General features: G+C 39.1%; 1 protein-coding gene across 5 annotated transcripts in view; it reads right to left on the reverse strand.

Annotated features, from left to right (window-relative positions):
* Positions 1–15,365: 15,365 nt before the first annotated feature.
* The window catches only part of CCDC126 (coiled-coil domain containing 126), a 48,286-nt gene continuing 44,918 nt past the window's right edge, over positions 15,366–18,733 (reverse strand). For all 5 annotated transcript variants that reach the window (XM_063668412.1, XM_054494844.2, XM_063668409.1 and 2 more), the window contains one exon: positions 15,366–17,168. In XM_063668412.1, coding sequence (XP_063524482.1) covers positions 16,984–17,168 — 185 coding nt within the window. In that variant the 3' untranslated portion in view covers positions 15,366–16,983. The remainder of the gene's footprint in view (positions 17,169–18,733) is intronic.

An 18,733-nucleotide genomic window follows, 5' to 3' on the forward strand; every position in this document is an offset into this window, starting at 1 on the left:
AACTGTCATGAATTAATATCCGTAGTTACAACAAACAGCAGGTTTAAACCACCAAGAACTTTAAATAATGAAACCACCTTTGCAAAAATTACAACAATGAGAAAATTATGACAGTAAAAGAGATCTGATCTATCCAACTCCATCTTGCTTCTAACCTCCTAAACTGCCCTGGTTCATTCTTGGGTGTAGGCCAAGCTAACTTTGGGAGAAATTTAGTTTATATTTTAAATGATAATAGCCCTTTCCAAAAACTAAACTGCCTTTGTAAAACTAACAAAAGGCCAAGAGGTTAGGAAGATGAGAGGGGCCTGAATTCTGCTAAGATGTAAGCATAGTTAAATGATTACCAGCCATTATTCCAGAGGTCACAAGATGTGCAACTTCCCCAGTTCACTATTGTAGAACCTAAGATTGGCCTTCTGAGATCTCCTTTCAGGCTTTTGCATTTCTGATGACTGGATGGCCCCACCAAGACCCACAACTCTTGGCTCAACTGGTCCTGTGGCCCTCACCCAGAAGCAGACTCAGTATACAAGGACATTTTCCACACCCCTATGATTGTATCCCCAACCAATCAGCATCACTCATTCCCTTGACTGCCAAACTATCCTTGGAAAACCCTTGCCTCCAAATTTTCAGGGAAACTGATTTGAGTAATAACTCTGTGTCCTGTGTGGTGTGGCTGGCCATGTGTAAAACTCTTTCTTTATTGCAATATCATGGTCTCAGTGAATTAGTTTTGCCTGTGCAGTGGGCAGGAAGAACCTACCAGGCAATTATAATAATAGGATTTTATAGATTGAGACTATGAAACAGAGATACGAATAGCACTGGGTATAAAACAGGAAGTAGGCAATGAAACCATAGATAACAGAAAACCCAAAATGAGGGACAGAAAACAGTCAAAACCCTGGTCAGGGTGATATGTCTGTGACTCTCCAGGCAACCCCAAATAAGGGATAAAAGGGGGTGGTAATGAGGATGGGGGGGGTCCCTGAAATCCCCTCCTTTTCCAGAATAACTAGTGATTATTCCACCACCTAATTTTTAAGAACCCATAAAATTAGAAACCCAAACTCCACTGTGCACAACTCATTCTCACAAGCATGCCCACACTTCTCTCTTAAGTGTGTACTTTTACTTGACAATAAAAGCTTATTGCCTTTTGCTTCATTCCAACTCATCCCTGAATTCTTTCTCGAGATAGTGTCAAGAACCTGGAAACTGGCTGGGGCTGGGGTCTCACCAGCTTCTGGAAACCCACCTAAGCCCTCCAGCAACAAAATAAGTACATTGTCAACAAAAATAGTCAAACTCGAAAATATCTGAAGAGATTTATTCTGAGCCAAATAAGAGTGACCAATGGCCCAAAGCACAGCCCTCAGGAGATCCTGAGAACATGTGCCCAAGAAGGTTGGGGAAGAGCTTGGTTTTATACATTTTAGAGAGACATGAGACGTTAATCAAATACATGTAAGATGTACACTGGTTCAGTCTGGAAATGTGGGACAACTGGAAGCAGGGGATGCTTCCAGGTGATAGGTAGATTCAAAGATTTTCTGACTGGCCATTGGTTGAAAAAATTATTGTCTAAAGACTTAGGAATATCTGGGTTAAGATAAGGGTGTGGAGACCAAGATTTTATCATGCAGGTGAAGCCTCCAGGTAGCAGGCCTCAGAGAGAACAGATTGTTAACGTTTCTTATCAGACTTAATGAGTCTGTTCTATCATTAATTCTAAAAGGGAGAAGAATATAATGAGGCATGTCCGACCACCCCCTTCCCATCATGGCCTGAAACAGTTTTTCAGGTTAGCTTTGGAATACCCTTTGTGAGAGGAGGGGTCCTTTCAGGTGGTCATGAGGCTTAGAATTTTATTTTTGGTTTACAACATCTATTATTATTTTTGAAAAAATCCAAAGCATGAGGGAAAAAAGCACATACACAAAAACAGGCATATTCAAAAAAAGAACTTCCACTTCCAGCTGTGAGAGAGAAATAGGAACTAGATTTACCCTCTGTGGTAGGCTGAATAATGACCCCCCAAAATATCCAAGCCCAAATCCCTAGAACCTGTGAATGTTACCTTATATGGCAAAAGAGGCTTTGAAGATTAAACTAAGGATCTTGCAATGAGGAGATTATCTAATGGACACTAAATGTAGTCACAAGTGTCCTTATAAGAGGGAGGCAGAGAGAGATTTGACAACAGAAACAGAGGCAATGTGATGACTGAAGCAAGATGCTCTGCTGCTGGCTTTGGAAATGGGAAAAGGGGCCTAAAGCCAAGGAATGCAAGGAATGAAGCTCTAGAAGCTGAAAAGGCAAGAAAATATTCTCCCCTAGAGCTTCCAGGGGAGCTCAGCCCTGCCAACACCTTGATTTCAGTCAGCGTAACCAATTTCAGATTTCTGACTTCCGGAACTCTACGAAAATAAATGTATTGTTTTTGAGAAAGAAAGGAAACTTTTTATGTGAGAAATTGAGCCTCTTCTAAATTACCAGGCCAGAGAGGCATGGGAAATGTGACAGCAGTCACATCACGTCACCCTTCCCCTCTCTGAGCTAAGTAATCATCTATAGAAGCTGCTTGCTATGTGGACTCTAGACCAGTGGTCCCCAACCTTTTTGGCACCAGGGACCAGTTTCATGGAAGACAAATTTCCACGGACCGGGGAGGTGGGGTAGGATGGTTTGGGGATGAAACTGTTCCACCTCAGATCATCAGGCATTAGTTAGATTCTCATAAGGAGCATGCAACCTAGATCCCTCACATGTGCAATAGTGTCTGCACTCCTATGAGAATCTAATGCTGCTGCTGATCTGACAGGAGGCAGAGCTCAGGTGATAATGCTTGCTCACCGCTGCTCACCTCCTGCTGTGCTCCCAGTTTCTAATAGGCCACAGACCGGTGCAGGTTCACGGCCTGAGAGTTGGGGAGCCCCGCTCTAGACTGTCACCATGGACACCACAACCCACACCCTGAAGTTCAACAATGTATAGCCAATTACTAATCAGTGTTATTTTCTGGAAAGCCATGAGAATTCCTGACAAATAGCTTTGTAGCAGCCCACTCCTCCTCTCCGTTTTTGCCTTTAAAAACCTGCTTGTAACAAAGGTCTAATGGAGTTCAACCTATCCAAGGTTACTTGGGTCTGTCTTCCAGGCAACTGTCCTCATTCTGGCTCAAGTCAACTCTTTAAAATTATATTTTGTGCCTCAGTTTCTTCCTTTAGGCCGACATTTTAATCCACCAAATTTGTGGTGATTTTGTTAATACACCCTTCCTCCACTTTAAACAAACAAAAATCCAGGAAAAAACATATAAAACAGTTTTAGATGTTGAACAACAGGAACCACAGAACAGTGATCCCTGAGAGAAGGAAAACAAATGAAGTAAGCCCTGTAATTGCCGCCAGCACACTGCAAGAGAGTTTCCAGGCCACAGCACAGGGAAAGGGAACGCAAACAGGGCCATTCTCTCCAAATTGAAAAGGAAAGGTTGAGAATTCAGCAAAGCCAGTGCAGCTAGAATTTGCAAGGCAGGGAAGTCTTCCACTGAGTACTGATCAGAATGCTTTATGACAGTGATTTAGTCATAGTGATTAGAATTGCTAAAGTTTTTCAAACTGACCATATCAAATGTTGATGAAGAAGCAGAACTAGAACTCTTCATGCACTGCTGTTGGGAATACAAAATTGTACAGCCACTCTGGAAAACAGTTTCATAGTTTCTTATACAGTTAAACACGCACTTATCATATGACCCAAAAATGCCAACACTCCTGGGCATTTACTTAAGAGAAATAAAAATATATATAAACATGTAAAGGCCTACACATAAATGTTTATATTAATTTTACTCATAATCACAAGAAACTATAATAAAATAGCCCAAATGTCCATCAACTGGTGAATGGATAAACAAATTATGGTACATTTATACAACGGAATACTGTAACCACCCAAAGTGTTTTGCCCACTGCCCAGATAGAGCCAATTTATCAAGACAGGAGAAGCGCAAAAGATTAAAAGTTTGATGCACCTACATCCAGCTAAATGGGAGACTGGAGCTTTGTAATTACTCAAATCAGCCTCCTTGAAAATTTGGAGGCTAGGGTTTTTCAAAGATAGTTTGGGGAGAGGGGAGTGGCTAGGGAATACGTGCTGCTGATTGGTTGGGGGTGCAATCATAGTGGTGTGGGAAAAGTCCTCTTCTGAGAAGCACTGAATCTGCTTCTGGTCGGGTCCCAGGACCAGTTGGCGCGGTGTGGGTGAGGCCATCAGTAGTCAGAAATGCAAAAGCCTGGAAATACATCTCAAAAGGCCAATCTTAGGTTCTACAATAATGATGTTACCTGCAGGAGGAATTGGGGAAGTTGCAAATCTTGTGACCCCTGGAATAATGGCTGGTAACTGTTAATGTCTACACTTTAGCAGAATTCAGACTCCTCTCATCCTTCTAATCTGGTAGTCTTTCATTAGCTTTACAAAGGCAGTATAGTTCTGGGGAATGGCTATTATCATTTAAATTACAAACTAAATTTCTCCCAAAATTAACTTGGCCCACGCCTAGGAAGATTAAGGACAATTTGGGAGTTAAAGGCAAGATGGGGGTTGGTGAGATCAGATCTCCTTCACTGTCATAAATTTCTCACTATTCTAAGTTTTGCAAAGGCAGTTTCAATACTACTCAGCAATACAATAAATGAACTGCTGATTTATGCTATAACATCCTATAAACTTTTTTTTTTTTAGACAGAGTTTCACTCTTGTTGCCCAGGCTGGAATGCAATGGCATGATCTCGGCTCACCGCAACCTCCACCTCGTGGGATCAAGTGATTCTCCTGCCTCAGCCTCCCAAGTAGCTGGGGTTACAGGAATACGCCACCACGCCCAGCTAATTTTGTATTTTTATTAGAGATGGAGTTTCTCCATGTTGGTCAGGCTGGTCTCAAACTCCTGACCTCAGGAGATCTACCCACCGTGGCTTCCCAAAGTGCTGGGATTACAGGTGTGAGCCACCACGCCCGGCAACATCCTCCAATCTTAAAAACATTATGCTAAGTAAAAAAGACAGACACAAGCTGGGCATGGTGGCTCACGCCTGTAATCCCAGCACTTTGGGAGGCCGAGGCGGGCAGATCACGAGGTCAGGAGATCGAGACCATCTTGGCTAACACGGTGAAACCTTGTCTCTACTAAAAATTAAAAAAAAAATTAGCCAAGCATGGTGGCGGGTGCCTGTAGTCCCAGCTACTCAGGGCGCTGGGGCAGGAGAATGGCATGAACCCGGGAGGCAGAGCTTGCGGTGAGCCGGGATCACACCACTGCACTCCAGCCTGGGCAACAGAGCGAGACTCTGTCTCAAAAAAAAAAAAAAACCCCACATGATGTACAATTCCACTTATAGGACATTCTGGAAAGGGCAAAACTTCAGAAAAGGAAATTGGATCAATTAATGCATCAGGGCTTGGGGAAAGGGACAAAATACAAAGGAACAAAGATAACATTCTGGAATGGTGGGAATATTCTATATATCTTGATTATGGTAGTGGTTACATGTATGTATATATTGGTCAACACTTTAAAAAAAGTAAATTAACCTAAAATGTATAAATTTATACCTCAGTAAAACCAGCTTCAAAACTTTTAAGCAAAAGGCAGGAGGGAAATAGCATTAACACATTCTCAGATTCTATTGTTCTAGGAGAAGGTCAAGGTTTTTATTAACTTTAAAGTAAGCATAAAATATTTAAAGAAAAGTAGTATATTATTAGAAATATAATGTATCATTTCCAAAACCATAGAGGGGAAAGGAGATGTTGGATATAAAAATGCTGTAGGAATAAATGCTCAGTGCCACAAAGTGAAATCAGCACTCAGACAAAAGTTGTCTCAGCAAGGCAATTTACTTCTGCAGAAGGGTGCCACTCACGTCAATCAAGATCGCAAGAGCACAGCAAACAAAGGAGAGAAGCAGATTTTATTCCTGACACATAGTCCCTACTTCTGGGTCACTACCCCATGGGCTGGGGTCGGACCGCACAATCTGAACTGACCCAATTGGCTACTTGCAAATATTTTTCTAAATATGGAAGAGAAGGGGGACATGAGGTACAGTGATGGAGCGTGTGAGATGTGCAGTTTTGGGGCAACAATGGGTACAGGTAACCAAGGGAACAGATGTGAGTTATTGATTAGAGCTGACAGGAAGGGGGTAGGCTGCTTATAGTAACTAGGGACAAGGAAGAACAAGAAAGTTGAGTTTGAAAACAAAGGACAAGGAATTTAGCAGGCTAAATCTTTGAAGAGAAACTCAGAAATTCATTGTATCTTACAGAGAAATACAGAAAATAGAATTTAATAGAAAGCAAGAAAGGGAAAAAATGAAAGCATAAACAAGGATTGTGATATTGTGATTTATAATAAGAAATATATATTTGGTTTTCACCCCATCCTGTTTCTTGACACACAGCTCCAAAAACCCTTGGAATCTCTGAAGTAGTGTCTTTTTCTATGGTAAAGTTAATGGATGGGGGGTTTGGTTGCCAGGCAAGCCAACTATGTGATTAGAGGGTTGGGACTTTCAGCCTCACCTTCCCCACCTCCAGGGAGATGAGAGGGGATGAGGGTTGAGTTGATCACCAATGGCCAACGACATAATTAATCATGCCTACTTAATGAGGCCCTCACAAAAACCCAAAAGGACGGGGTTTGGAGAGCTTCAAAATTGCTGAACAAGTGGAGGTTCCTGGAGTGTGGTGCGCCTGGAGAGGGCATGGAAGCTCTCTACCCCTTCCCACATACCATTGCCCTGTGTATCTCTTCCATCTGGCTGTTCATTTGTATATTTTAAAATATCCCTTTAGGAAATGGGTAAATGTAAGTGAAGTGTTACCCTCTGTTCTGGGGGCAACCCTAGCAAATTAAACCCAAAAAGAGGGTCATGGGAACCCCCAGTTTATAGCCAGTTGGTCACTGACTGGCACCTGAAATGGCACTGTATGGGATGAAGCCTTTAACCTGTGGGACCTGACATTATCTCCTGGTAGACCATGTCAGAACTGAACTGAATTACAGACACCCAGCTGGTGTCTGCTGAAGAACTGCTTGGTGTGGGGAGAAATCACCCTCCCACATTTTGGTCACAGAATTGTTCTGTGTTGTATATGTGTAGTAAGAGAAAAAGCTGTTTTCCTACATCAAACAAGGATATGCCAGGCTCAGTGACTGACGCCTGTAATCCTAGCACTTTGGGAGGCCAAGGCGGGTGGATCACCTGAGGTCAGGAGTTCAAGACCAGCCTGGCCAACATGGCGACACCCCGTCTCTACTAAAAATACAAAAATTAGCCAGGCGTGGTGGCAGGCATCTATAATCCCAGCTACTTGGGAGGCTGAGGCAGGAGAATCACTTGAACCTGGGGGATGGAGGCTGCAGTAAGCTGAGATCAGGCCACTTCACTCCAGCCTGGGCAAAAGAGCAAAACACCATCTCAAAAAAAAACAAGAATAAAAAGCACAAAATATGACAAGTAAATGAAAACGTATCAGTAATCACAACAAAGGTAAATAGATTAAGCTCACCAATTAAAAGAAAAAGAATCTCAGATTGAAAAAATTAAAACATCTGAACATAGGCTATTGACACATCTAAAACACACAGGGGGAAAAAATTCAAAGGAAAAGGATGAGAAAAAAAAACAAGCAAATATTAACCAAAAGAAATAACACTTGTATTTTGAGATAGTATAATGGTATTCTGAGATAATTATTTTAGTATCAGAGAAAATATACTTTTAAGAAAAAAAAATCCTTATTATGGACAAAAAAAGTTACAACATGAGGATAAAAATCATTCATTAGAAAGATAAAACAACCTTAATATAATTTTTTTCCTTTTTACATTTTATAAAACTTATGAACATGTAAAAGAAAAAAAAAGTACAATGAACACCTAAAAATCAACAACTTAGGTAGGAGAATGCACCTTTTTCCAGATGTGTGAAGTATTTTGGAGTGAAATGTTATAATGTGTGAAACTTACTTTGAAAACAGTTCAACCACAATTATAAAAAACAAAATATAGATAAATCAGAAAGCTATTATGACAAACTGTTAACAATGGATGACTCGCATTATCACCTCAACACATAAAAATAGCTCTATAATTTCATCTCATGCTCATTCTATAAATTTCCCCACTGTCACCGAAAATATAATTTATAGCACCTATTTTTTCATAGCAATATCCAAGGATCATCTGTTGCATTCCACTGTTATATCTTTTACAAGGAAGAAAAATCGCAGATTATTTTCTTCCCATTACATGTAGATTTTTAAATTTCCTATGACAAAATAATAGCAAATTAACTCTAGTAAAATATAAAAAGAATAATACAAACCTTTTGTACCAAGTTGGGTTTTTTCCAGGAATGCAAAATTGGCTTAACATCAATCAACGCAATTCACCGTATTAACAGAGTAAAGAAGAAAACAATGCAAACTGACAATAACATGGAATAGGAATCAAAAGCCCATTATAACCAGATGCCTCAGAGCGCAATAAGTCTACAACACAAGCAAAAACAAAAACAAGACAAAAGCCACATAATTATTTACAGAGAAACAGATAGCAATTTGGTTTTGAATTTTGCCAAAGGATGAGTCACCTCTAGGCTAGATCTTATTTATTTATTTTTTTTTTTTGAGATGGAGTTTCGCTTTTGCTGCCCAGGCTGGAGTGCAATGGTGTGATCTCAGCTCACTGCAACTTCCACCTCCCAGGTTCAAGCGATTCTCCTACCTCAGCCTCCTGAATAGCTGGGATTACAGGTACCCACCACCACACCCTGATAATTTTTTGTATTTTTAAGTAGAGACAGGGTTTCACCATGTTGGTCAGGCTGGTCTTGAACTCCTGACCTCAGGTGATCCACCCACCTCGGCCTCCCAAAGTGCTAGGATTACAGGTGTAAGCCACCGCACCCAGCCACCTTCTTTATATTACAATTAACAAACAAGTTTGGGAACACCAAAAGACAGTGACTGATCAAAAAGTCATTCTACTAGTACCTTTATTCTCTGTTTTAAAGACAATATTTTGCATTTCCCTGATGGAAGGAGGTATTATGACCCTTCTATTACCTTTTACCTACCCTGGGAATGAGGGAATATGGAGACATCCAATCATTGGGAATGTAAAATGGCACAAACACTTTGGGGAAAGATCATTTGGAAAAAGGTGCATTTCTTAATGCAATTATCCTATGATCCAGTAATTTGACCTCTAGATATTTATCCAAAAGACATGAAAGCTTAAATTCACAAGAAGGCTTCTATTAGAATGTTCATATCAGCTTTATTCATGATAGCCAAACATTAGAAATAGGCCAGGTGTTCATCAATAGGAGAATGGATATACAAACTATGTCAGATTCATACGACAAAACACAACTCAGCAATAAATTACTAACACATGAAACAATGTGAATGAATACCAAAAACTGATGAGTGGAAGCTGCCAGACATGAGAATACATGTTTTATGACAGCATTTACGTGAAATTCTAAAATAGGCAAAACAAATCTATAGTGGAAAATTTTGCCTTGTGGAAAGAGAGGTGAGAATTGACTAGGAAGAGTATGAGGGGCCTTTTCAGTGTAACGGGTAATGGTCTATATCTATAGGAGTCTGAGTAGCAGGTCAACGCATTTGTCAAAACTCAGCTAGTGCATACTTAAAATTTGTGCATTTTACTTTAACATCGAAAGAAGAAAACCTTAAACAAATACCAAATTTGCTAATGATTTACATGCTAAATTATTTATGAGGAAGTGTACTGATGTCTGTAATTTGTTTTGAAAAGCATTAAAAAAATAAAATGGATTAGTAGCTGTGGTGGAGTATAATTTAAAAACTAGCACTTTGGGAGGATAAGGCGGGCAGATCACATAAAGGTCAGGAGTTTGAGACCAGCCTGACCAACATGGTGAAACCCCATCTCTGCCAAAAATACAAAAATTAGCCAGGCATGGTGGCATGCACAGGTAATCTCAGCTACTCAGGAGATTATATATATATTATACATAATCTCATGTGTGTTCACTGACATTTTTTTCAATTTGGCTGCATGCTTGAAATATTTCATAAAATGTTGAAAAAAAATTTGAGCGCTATTGCCTCATTTGAAGCAAGTTAGTAAGGAAGCTTTCTCTAAGTTGATATATTAAGTAGCAAGTAAGCATAATTTGAAGAGGAACTTGTCACAGGGATTTTTTAAAACATTACAAATTTTCATTCCTTTTAAGCAACACATATAATTTGTCTTCAGGGTAGGGTGTTCACAATTCTTAGTGTGACTTTTAGAATGTTAGTTGAGGCCGGGCGTGGTGGCTCACGCCTGTAATCCCAGCATCTTGTGAGGCCGAGGTGGGCAGATCACCTGAGGTTGGGAGTTGGAGACCAGCCTGACCAACATGGAGAAACCCTGTCCCTACTAAAAATACAAAACTAGCTGGGCGTGGTGGCGCATGCCTGTAATCCCAGCTACTCGGGAGGCTGATGCAAGAGAATCCCTTGAACCCAGGAGGCGGAGGTTGCGGTGCGCCAAGATTGCACCATTGCACTCCAGCCTGGGCAACAAGAGTGAAACTCTATCTCAAAAAATAAATAAATAAATAAATAAAATAAACAAACAAACACATGTCAGTTGACAGTTAAAAATTTGACAATTCCATTTTTTTCTCATAAGAAATGAGAGAAATCATTAATTGCATAGTATGAGGGAAGGGGGAAGGAAAGTCTTCAAAAATATTTGACCAAGAGTCTCCCAGAACATGACCTGAGCTTATTAGTAAAGCAGGTGTATTTTAGTTTCTTCTAATTACCTCCTCCACTTGAAAAATAGTCCCTTCTACATCCATTATTTTGTTTTCTTAAATCAAGCAAAATGAGAACAGCACTGTGTAAATTATAATCTGTATAACTATACTGGGTCAATGGCTTATAAAACTTTAACTTATCTAAGGAATACATCTTATTTCACGACGCAGTACACACACACACACACACACACACACACACACACAGTTGAACTGAAACTTCAGGAAACATTTACCCTTTTAACTTATAATTGAATTTTTCTGTTTTTCTTACTGGCCTCAACTTAAAGCTCATGATATTTCACATTCCATTGCTTTAAAATGCTAATCACAACCCACTAAACTGATAACATCTAACGGATTGTAACATACCATTTGAAACACAGTACTATGCAGTCCTTAAGGTTTTTTAGAAATACTGGATTTGGACTGTGTTGTGATACAGTCTAAGAACTGTAGGACCATGAAATATCTTTATATTGCTTTATATTTGCTATTCCAAAGATGCCTTTTCTCATATAACAAATATATATTGAACACCTATTTGTGCAAGGCCTCATACTAGAAACTTGAGGTGAACAATCTGATAATTCTTTTATATACTTTCTTAAGAATTCAAAGGGTTTTAAACACATATGCTTATGTTACCAAAACTCCATGTAGCCACATAGGATAGACATTATCAATGATTTAGAGCTGGAGACACCAAATCAGAAAGTACACACATGGCCAGGTGTGGTGGTTCATACCTGTAATCCCAACACTTTGGGAAGCAGAGGTGGGAGGAGGGAGGACTGCTTGAGCCCAGGAGTTCGAAACCAACCTGAGCAAAATAGTGAGACCCCATCTCTACAAAACATAAAAAATCGGCTGGCGCAATGGCTCACGCCTGTAATCCCAGCATTTTCGGAGGCCAAGGCAGGCAGATCACAAGGTCAGGAGATCGAGACCATCCTGGCTAATGTGGTGAAACCCTGTCTCTACTAAAAACACAAAAAATTATCCAGGCGTGGTGGCAGGCGCCTGTAGTCCCAGCTACTCAGGAGGCTGAGGCAGGAGAATGGTGTGAACCCAGGTGGCGGGGCTTGCAGTGCGCAGAGATTGCGCCACTGCACTCCAGCCTGGGCGACAGAGCGAGACTCCGTCCCAAAAAAAAAGGCTGGGTGCGGTGGCTCATGCCTGTAATCCCAACACTTTGGGAGGCTGAGGCAGGTGGATCACGAGGTCAGGAGATTGAGACCATCCTGGCTAACATAGTGAAACCCTGTCTCTACTGAAAATATAAAAAATTAGCCAGGTGTGGTGGCATGTGCCTGTAATTCCAGCTACTTGGGAGGCTGAGGCAGGAGAATTGTTTGAACCCGGGAGGCAGAGGTTGCAGTGAGCTGAGATTACGCCACTGCACTCTAGCCTGGGCAACAGAGCAAGACTCCGTCTCAAAAAAAAAAAAAGAAACATAAAAAATTATTAAATATCTGGCCATGGTGACGCATGCCTGTAGTCCCAACTACTCTGGGGGCTGAGGTGGGAGGACTGTTTGAGCCCAGGAGGTCCAGGCTGCAGTGAGCCAATTGCGCCACTCTACTCTAGCCTGGGCAATTGAGCAAGAACCTATCTCAGAAAAAAACAAAGAAAAGAAAGCACATACATACTTGCCCACAGTCATACCATTAAATTGATGAAAGAACCAAATTTTCCCAACCTCCATTCTAAAAATCTAAGGTATTTTAAAACAACTTCAAAATAATGTTTTCTATATTAAAATAATGCCCTTTTTGCATAGAAACAATCACAAAAATGTTTCCTCTCCCCAAGCCTTGATATCACATCAACTGTATCACCCTCTCCCCTCCATAGATTCCTCAGAAAGTTTATTTCTTTGCCTGAATAATTAGTAAAGAAAGGGTGGGAGGGTGGGTGGATGAATTAAGCACCAAAGAAGGTTAAGTTAAAAACAGTGATTTATTCAAACAGATTATGCCGCTAACCAATGCTTAAAAGCAGTGTGAAGTTACACTTGCCCTACGAAGGACTCAATGGAGGTCTGAAACTCATCTGAAAAGATATGTGAAACGTACTGATACTGGTAACATCTGAAGAACAATAATTTTTTTTTAAATCTTCATGTCCTAACTTCCTTACTTAAATGCACACTAATATTATTGATTCATTTAAGCCAAAAGCGACAAACTCAATCTGATTCAAGCAAAAGTCTGACCACTACTCAATCTCCTCCCCACTCTCAAATAAAATTATGAATTAGCCATTGTACATTTTATTCCCAGTCTTCTCCCTATGCTGCAAAATGCTTCTAGCCTGCTGCTCTTGATATAAAACAAAGTCTGAGGATGAACACCTATTTTGGATTTTCTATGTCCTTATATATTGATACAAGTGGAGATATTTCACCACTTTGTCTCCCCCACATGGGTATTAATCATATTTTGTTATGTTACCTCCAACATCTAAAATAACAGTAACAGCATGAAGCAATAAAAAGAGTGTGAATGTGAGTCTAATTTCCCCTCCCCACACTCTACTGACTTCCCACTCCTCTTTAGACCTGTCTCATACCTCAGGCTAAATCTTTTCTCTGCAACCAAAATGCTTAATAATTAAGTGAAAGATATACCAGTGTGATACAGCCACACAATGGAATAACTATGAAAGTTATTTACTTGCTGACTTAGAAAGAAATCCATCCTGCATTGTACAAAAAAAGTATATTATTTTTAAAACATATGTATATATGCACAAAGCAAAAAAAGTATAGAATGGGTTTAGTAACTCATTGTTTTAACAAATATTGATTGGGTACCTATTATGAGCTAGACACAGTTGTAAATGCCCAGGTTACATAAATGAACAAAATGAAGTCCTTGCCTCCATGGAGTTTATATTCTAAGAAACATGAGAGAAAACAAAATAAGTTAATATACCATTTAAAGTCGAGTATATCAGACTTTACAAAGACTTTACAGACTTTTTACAAAGAAAAGTAAAATGGCTAAGCGTGCTGAGGCCTAGTATTTTAGGAAGGTAGTCAAACATGACTTCCCTTAAGAAGTAACATTTGAATGAACACCTGAATGCTGTTTGGGAGGGAACCATGAAGTTATCTGGGGGTGAGAGTGGTGGCAGGTAGAGGAATATCATGTTTGAAGTTACTGAGGCAAAAGCATGCTCGGTATGTCCTAGGAAGGACAAGTCAGTATGACTGAACAGGAATTGGGAAGGAGGAGGGTGGTAAGAAATGAGGTCTGGAGGCATCCAGGGGCACATTAGGGCTTTGAAGGCCACAGTGGGAACTTTGGATTTTAAGTAGAAATGGGAAGTCAATAGAGAGTGTGGGGAGGGGAGATCAGATTCACATTTATCTACTAAAATATCAACAATAGTTATCCCTGGGTAGAAACATTTCAGACTTTTTCCCATTGTGCTTCTCTATATTCTCATTGTTTCTCCTGGTTTGTTGTTGTTGTTACTGTTTTGAGACAGGATCTTTCTCTGTCACCCAGGCTGGAGTGCAGTAGTGCAATCATGGCTCACTGCAGCCTCCAATTCCCAGGCTCAAGCAGTCCTCCTGCCTCGGCCCCTGAGTAGCTGAGACTACATGAGCAATACCAGTCCCCTAAACAAAAAGTTCTTAAGAATCATTCAGCACTTTCAATTATGGGAGAAAAATGGTTTCAATTAACTATATATTTTTTTGGTCTGTTTCATTACATCATGCTCCCTTTTCAGGTAGATACTTTTATAAGAGAAAGGGGATAAAATGGTAACTATATTAATAGCTACTCAGCTCAAAGTGTTTGGTTAAAAACAGAACATTGTTTACATTTAAACCAAAACTGTGAGTGAGGTTCCTATGTAAGCTGCTAACACTTTAGGTTTCCAAGGCATAACTAAATGAAATGAGACAAATTTCTATAAATTCAAAAAAAGTAATATGGTCATTAAAAAGCAGACTTGAGTCTCTACAGTCTATGTAACTCCAGAGTCAAAATCATAAGTGTTTCTTGAAAACTGAGACCTAAGTTATCATTAACTACCTGAAATAATGTTTAAATTACTTTTTAATTCATATATTTGCTTAAAGTAAACCCAAAGACACCGTGATACAAGTTTGCAAGTTTTTAGTACCTTTAGTGATGCCCTCCATGCTAATGCCCAAATTAAGATTAACTGAAGATATAAACAGTCTACTGTTGATTTTTAAATGTGGCTCATACCCATTTCAGATTATCAGTTTACTGCTGATTTTTAAGAAGTCAAGCCTTAGTTCTCCAATCTATCTCTGCACTCAGATTCTCCTACCCTAGGTATCAAATGAGAGGCACTATTGGGTAACCTTCAATTTTTCTCTTTTGAAAAAGTTATCTGGAATTGAAACAAAACCAAATTTTTCTTAAGATTCCTTTTAACCATTTATCATTTATTAAATGCACAACCAACATTAAAGAAAAAAGCCTGTAATACTTTGTAGGTAGAAATAATATATTTTATTTCATCCCTGAAAAAAAAACAAAAACAAAAATGTCCACATCTAATAGGAGAGACTAAACAATTATTCCAAACTTCTACCTGGCAATGGTATATAATTAATTTCTTCACATAAAGGTAGACAGTACAGAGAAGAGAACAGAGATTTGGAAATCTGTCTTTCATGAGACAATATTTCACATATTTATTTTAAAAAAATATTATAATTATTGCTACTACATGTGGTAGCATATTGTAATGATGAACAATACAGTATCTAAATTCTATATAGTCTAAATCTAGAAGCTAGCTGCACTTAAGTAGTTATTATAGAGAATAAATACTATGAAATATAGGGCACCATGTGGCAATTAGATTTGCTACAAGGGAAATTTAAATAAAAGTATAATTTGTTTTATACTAGAATTACCCAAGATTAGGGTTCCCTGTGCTACATACAGCTTTTTCCTGAAAAGACAGTCAATCTTCATAGTTCATATTTTAAATGTTCTTATTTTAAGTGGCCATTATATAAAATGAATATCTAATGTATCTGTTATACAAATTCAAAATTTCATAAAGGATACTCTTATATAATATAATGTTAACATTTTCCAAGCAATTTAATGCAGCACAAAAGTACCTTCATTATATACACCTGGCTAAAGTCCTCAAGAGTTCCAGTCTCCAAAGTCCCTTCCTCCTGGACCAATATAATAAAAGCAAAATTAACCCAAATATGGAAATAATGTGCTTTCCTGATAGCATAGACACTCAAAGGGTTAAACTTTTAAATGAACATTCATGTATGTGAGAAATCATGAATACTTTAGTTATTGTTACTCTCATCATAAAAATATCTTTTATTCTTCAGAATATGAGAAAAATTTAAGTATGAGATTAGAGTTTACCACTATTTTAATGCTGCTATTAAATTGCCCCAATGTTTACGATAGGTAACGGACAGTGGCTGCTACCCATTTCAAGATTATACTCTTGTAAGTGTAATTTTTTAAAATATACAATAATTAACCTTCAGTTATTCTGAAGGATAGTGCAAATCAATACATTCTTTGGGTCATGATTTCAAAACATTATTTTCAACATTATATTTCCTTTCTCTGCTCATAATTGGAATAACAAAATATAGTACTAGAAATAAGCACATTTTTTCAAATAGCCTTAGTCTAATAGTTACATCTATTGAGAACAAAGGACAGAATGATTAAACATTCTTCACTTGTCCAAAAAACGTGTTATATACTTAAATAAATATGTTATAGAAATGAATCCATGTTTTTCAGTGTTTTCATTTCAGCTTGATCTCAAACACAAAAGATTTATACAAAACTCACCTACCTGCTTACCACATCAACCAAATTACCAAATTCCCCTTAAGGACATACAGCATTGAACAGACTTGCCTGAAAGCAAACAAATAACTTTAAAATTTTTATGTACAGAATTAGAGTTCCATGAATCCAGCATACTCCTTGAAAATATGTAGAGCTTTTATTGTAAAGTATTGCTCTGTCCTAAGCCAGCAATTATAAAGCTTTTCTGCCATAGGATATAATCCACAGTGGATGGAGCAGCACAAGGTGATTTTCAACTGCTATCTGATACTGCCTGAGACATTCGTTCTTTTATTTGTGGTTACTGGCACCAAATTCCCACTAGTACCATTGGTGGTGTTGGTTGCTGAGCCATTGACAACAATATAGTCAACTTTGTTCTCCAGCTTCACCAATCGTTGCAAAATGTCATCCAGAAGGACAGCAATTGTTCTTTTCAGATCCGCTAGGGGAATAAATCAGAATAAAATAAACATTAATAGAGCTCTTAATTTTTGTGTTTTTACAGTTTGAAGGAAAAAGGTGAACAACTACTGGGTCATCTGAGGGAAAATGTACTAGAGAGAATGCACTCACACTACAAATAGGAAAAGCCTAATTTTTTCTTTTTTTTTGAGATGGAGTTTCCCTCTGTCGCCCAGGCTGGAGTGCAGTGGCATGATCTTGGCTCACTGCAGCCTCCACCTCCTGGGTTCCAGCGATTCTCCTGCCTCAGCCTCCTGAGTAGCGGGGATTACAGGCGCCCACCACCACGCCCAGCTAATTTTTGTATTTTTAGTGGAGACAGGATTTTACCATGTTGGCCGGGCTGCTCTTGGAACTCCTGACCTCAGGTGATCCGCATTCCTCGGCCTCCCAAAGTGCTAGGATTACAGATGTGAGCCACTGCTTCTGGCCCTAATTTTTAAATCAACAGCATCATTTACAGAGTTTCCAAAAGGAATTTCAGAGTTGTAAATGTTGGGGAAACTCTCACTTTTCTAGTGCGATATAATGGATTTTAAAGTCTGGTTCAAAATGTTAGTCCCACTGTGAGTAACTCATTTACCTTGAGTTTCTTAAGCATTTTGTAAAAACTACCACAGACCTGTAATCCCAGCATTTTGGGAGGCTGAGGCGGGCAGATCACAAGGTCAGGAGATTGAGACCATCCCGTCTAACACGGTGAAACCCCGTCTCTACTAAAAATATAAAAAATTAGCCGGGCCTAGTGGCATGCGCCTGTGGTCCCAGCTACTTGGGAGGCTGAGGCAGGCAAATCCCTTGAACCCGGGAGGCAGAGCTTGCAGTGAGCGGAGATAGCGCCACTGCACTCCAGCCTGGGCGACAGAGCAAGACTCCATCTCAAAAAACAAAAAAACAAAAAAACACGGACTAAGCCAGTAAACTAAAAAGCTAGCTAAGTAAAAGAGTCCATGAAATACAGAAATCGAGAACCTCCACAGCGGTGGAGTTGTGGGGGAGCCTAGGGTCCAGCGCAAATGCCAGGAACCTGTTCAGTGCAGTAGGACACTAGCAGTAGTTCTGACTTAAATTTCCTGCAGAAAAATGGTGGGGAAGACTATATCTTCTAACCTCTTTGTAATGTTATGGAGTTTTAGTAAACTTTACTTGACAAGAATAAAATTATGAGGCTTTTCTGCCTTAGAATGCTCTTTCTCGGGTTTCCCAAAATCATCTAGCATATATTAGGTACTCAGTGACAACGAATACTGTTATTTTTGTTGATCCTGGACCAAAAAATCAGCCCAAGCCCTAATCCAGGATCACCAGGAGAGAAATCATCTAACAACAGATAAATGTGCTGATGGTTCTATCAGAAAAGCACAAGCAACAAAAGAGAAAATAGATAAACTGGACTTCATTGACATTTAAAACTTTTGTGCATAAAAGGACATTAATCAAGAAAATGAAAAGACAACCTATAGAATGGGAGAAAACATTTGCAAACCATATATTTGATAAAGATCTACTATCCAGAATATATAAAGATCTCTTACAATTCATGAA

This window comes from Pongo pygmaeus, chromosome 6 (genome assembly GCF_028885625.2).
Source record: "Pongo pygmaeus isolate AG05252 chromosome 6, NHGRI_mPonPyg2-v2.0_pri, whole genome shotgun sequence".
Taxonomy (NCBI): Eukaryota; Metazoa; Chordata; class Mammalia; order Primates; family Hominidae; genus Pongo; species Pongo pygmaeus.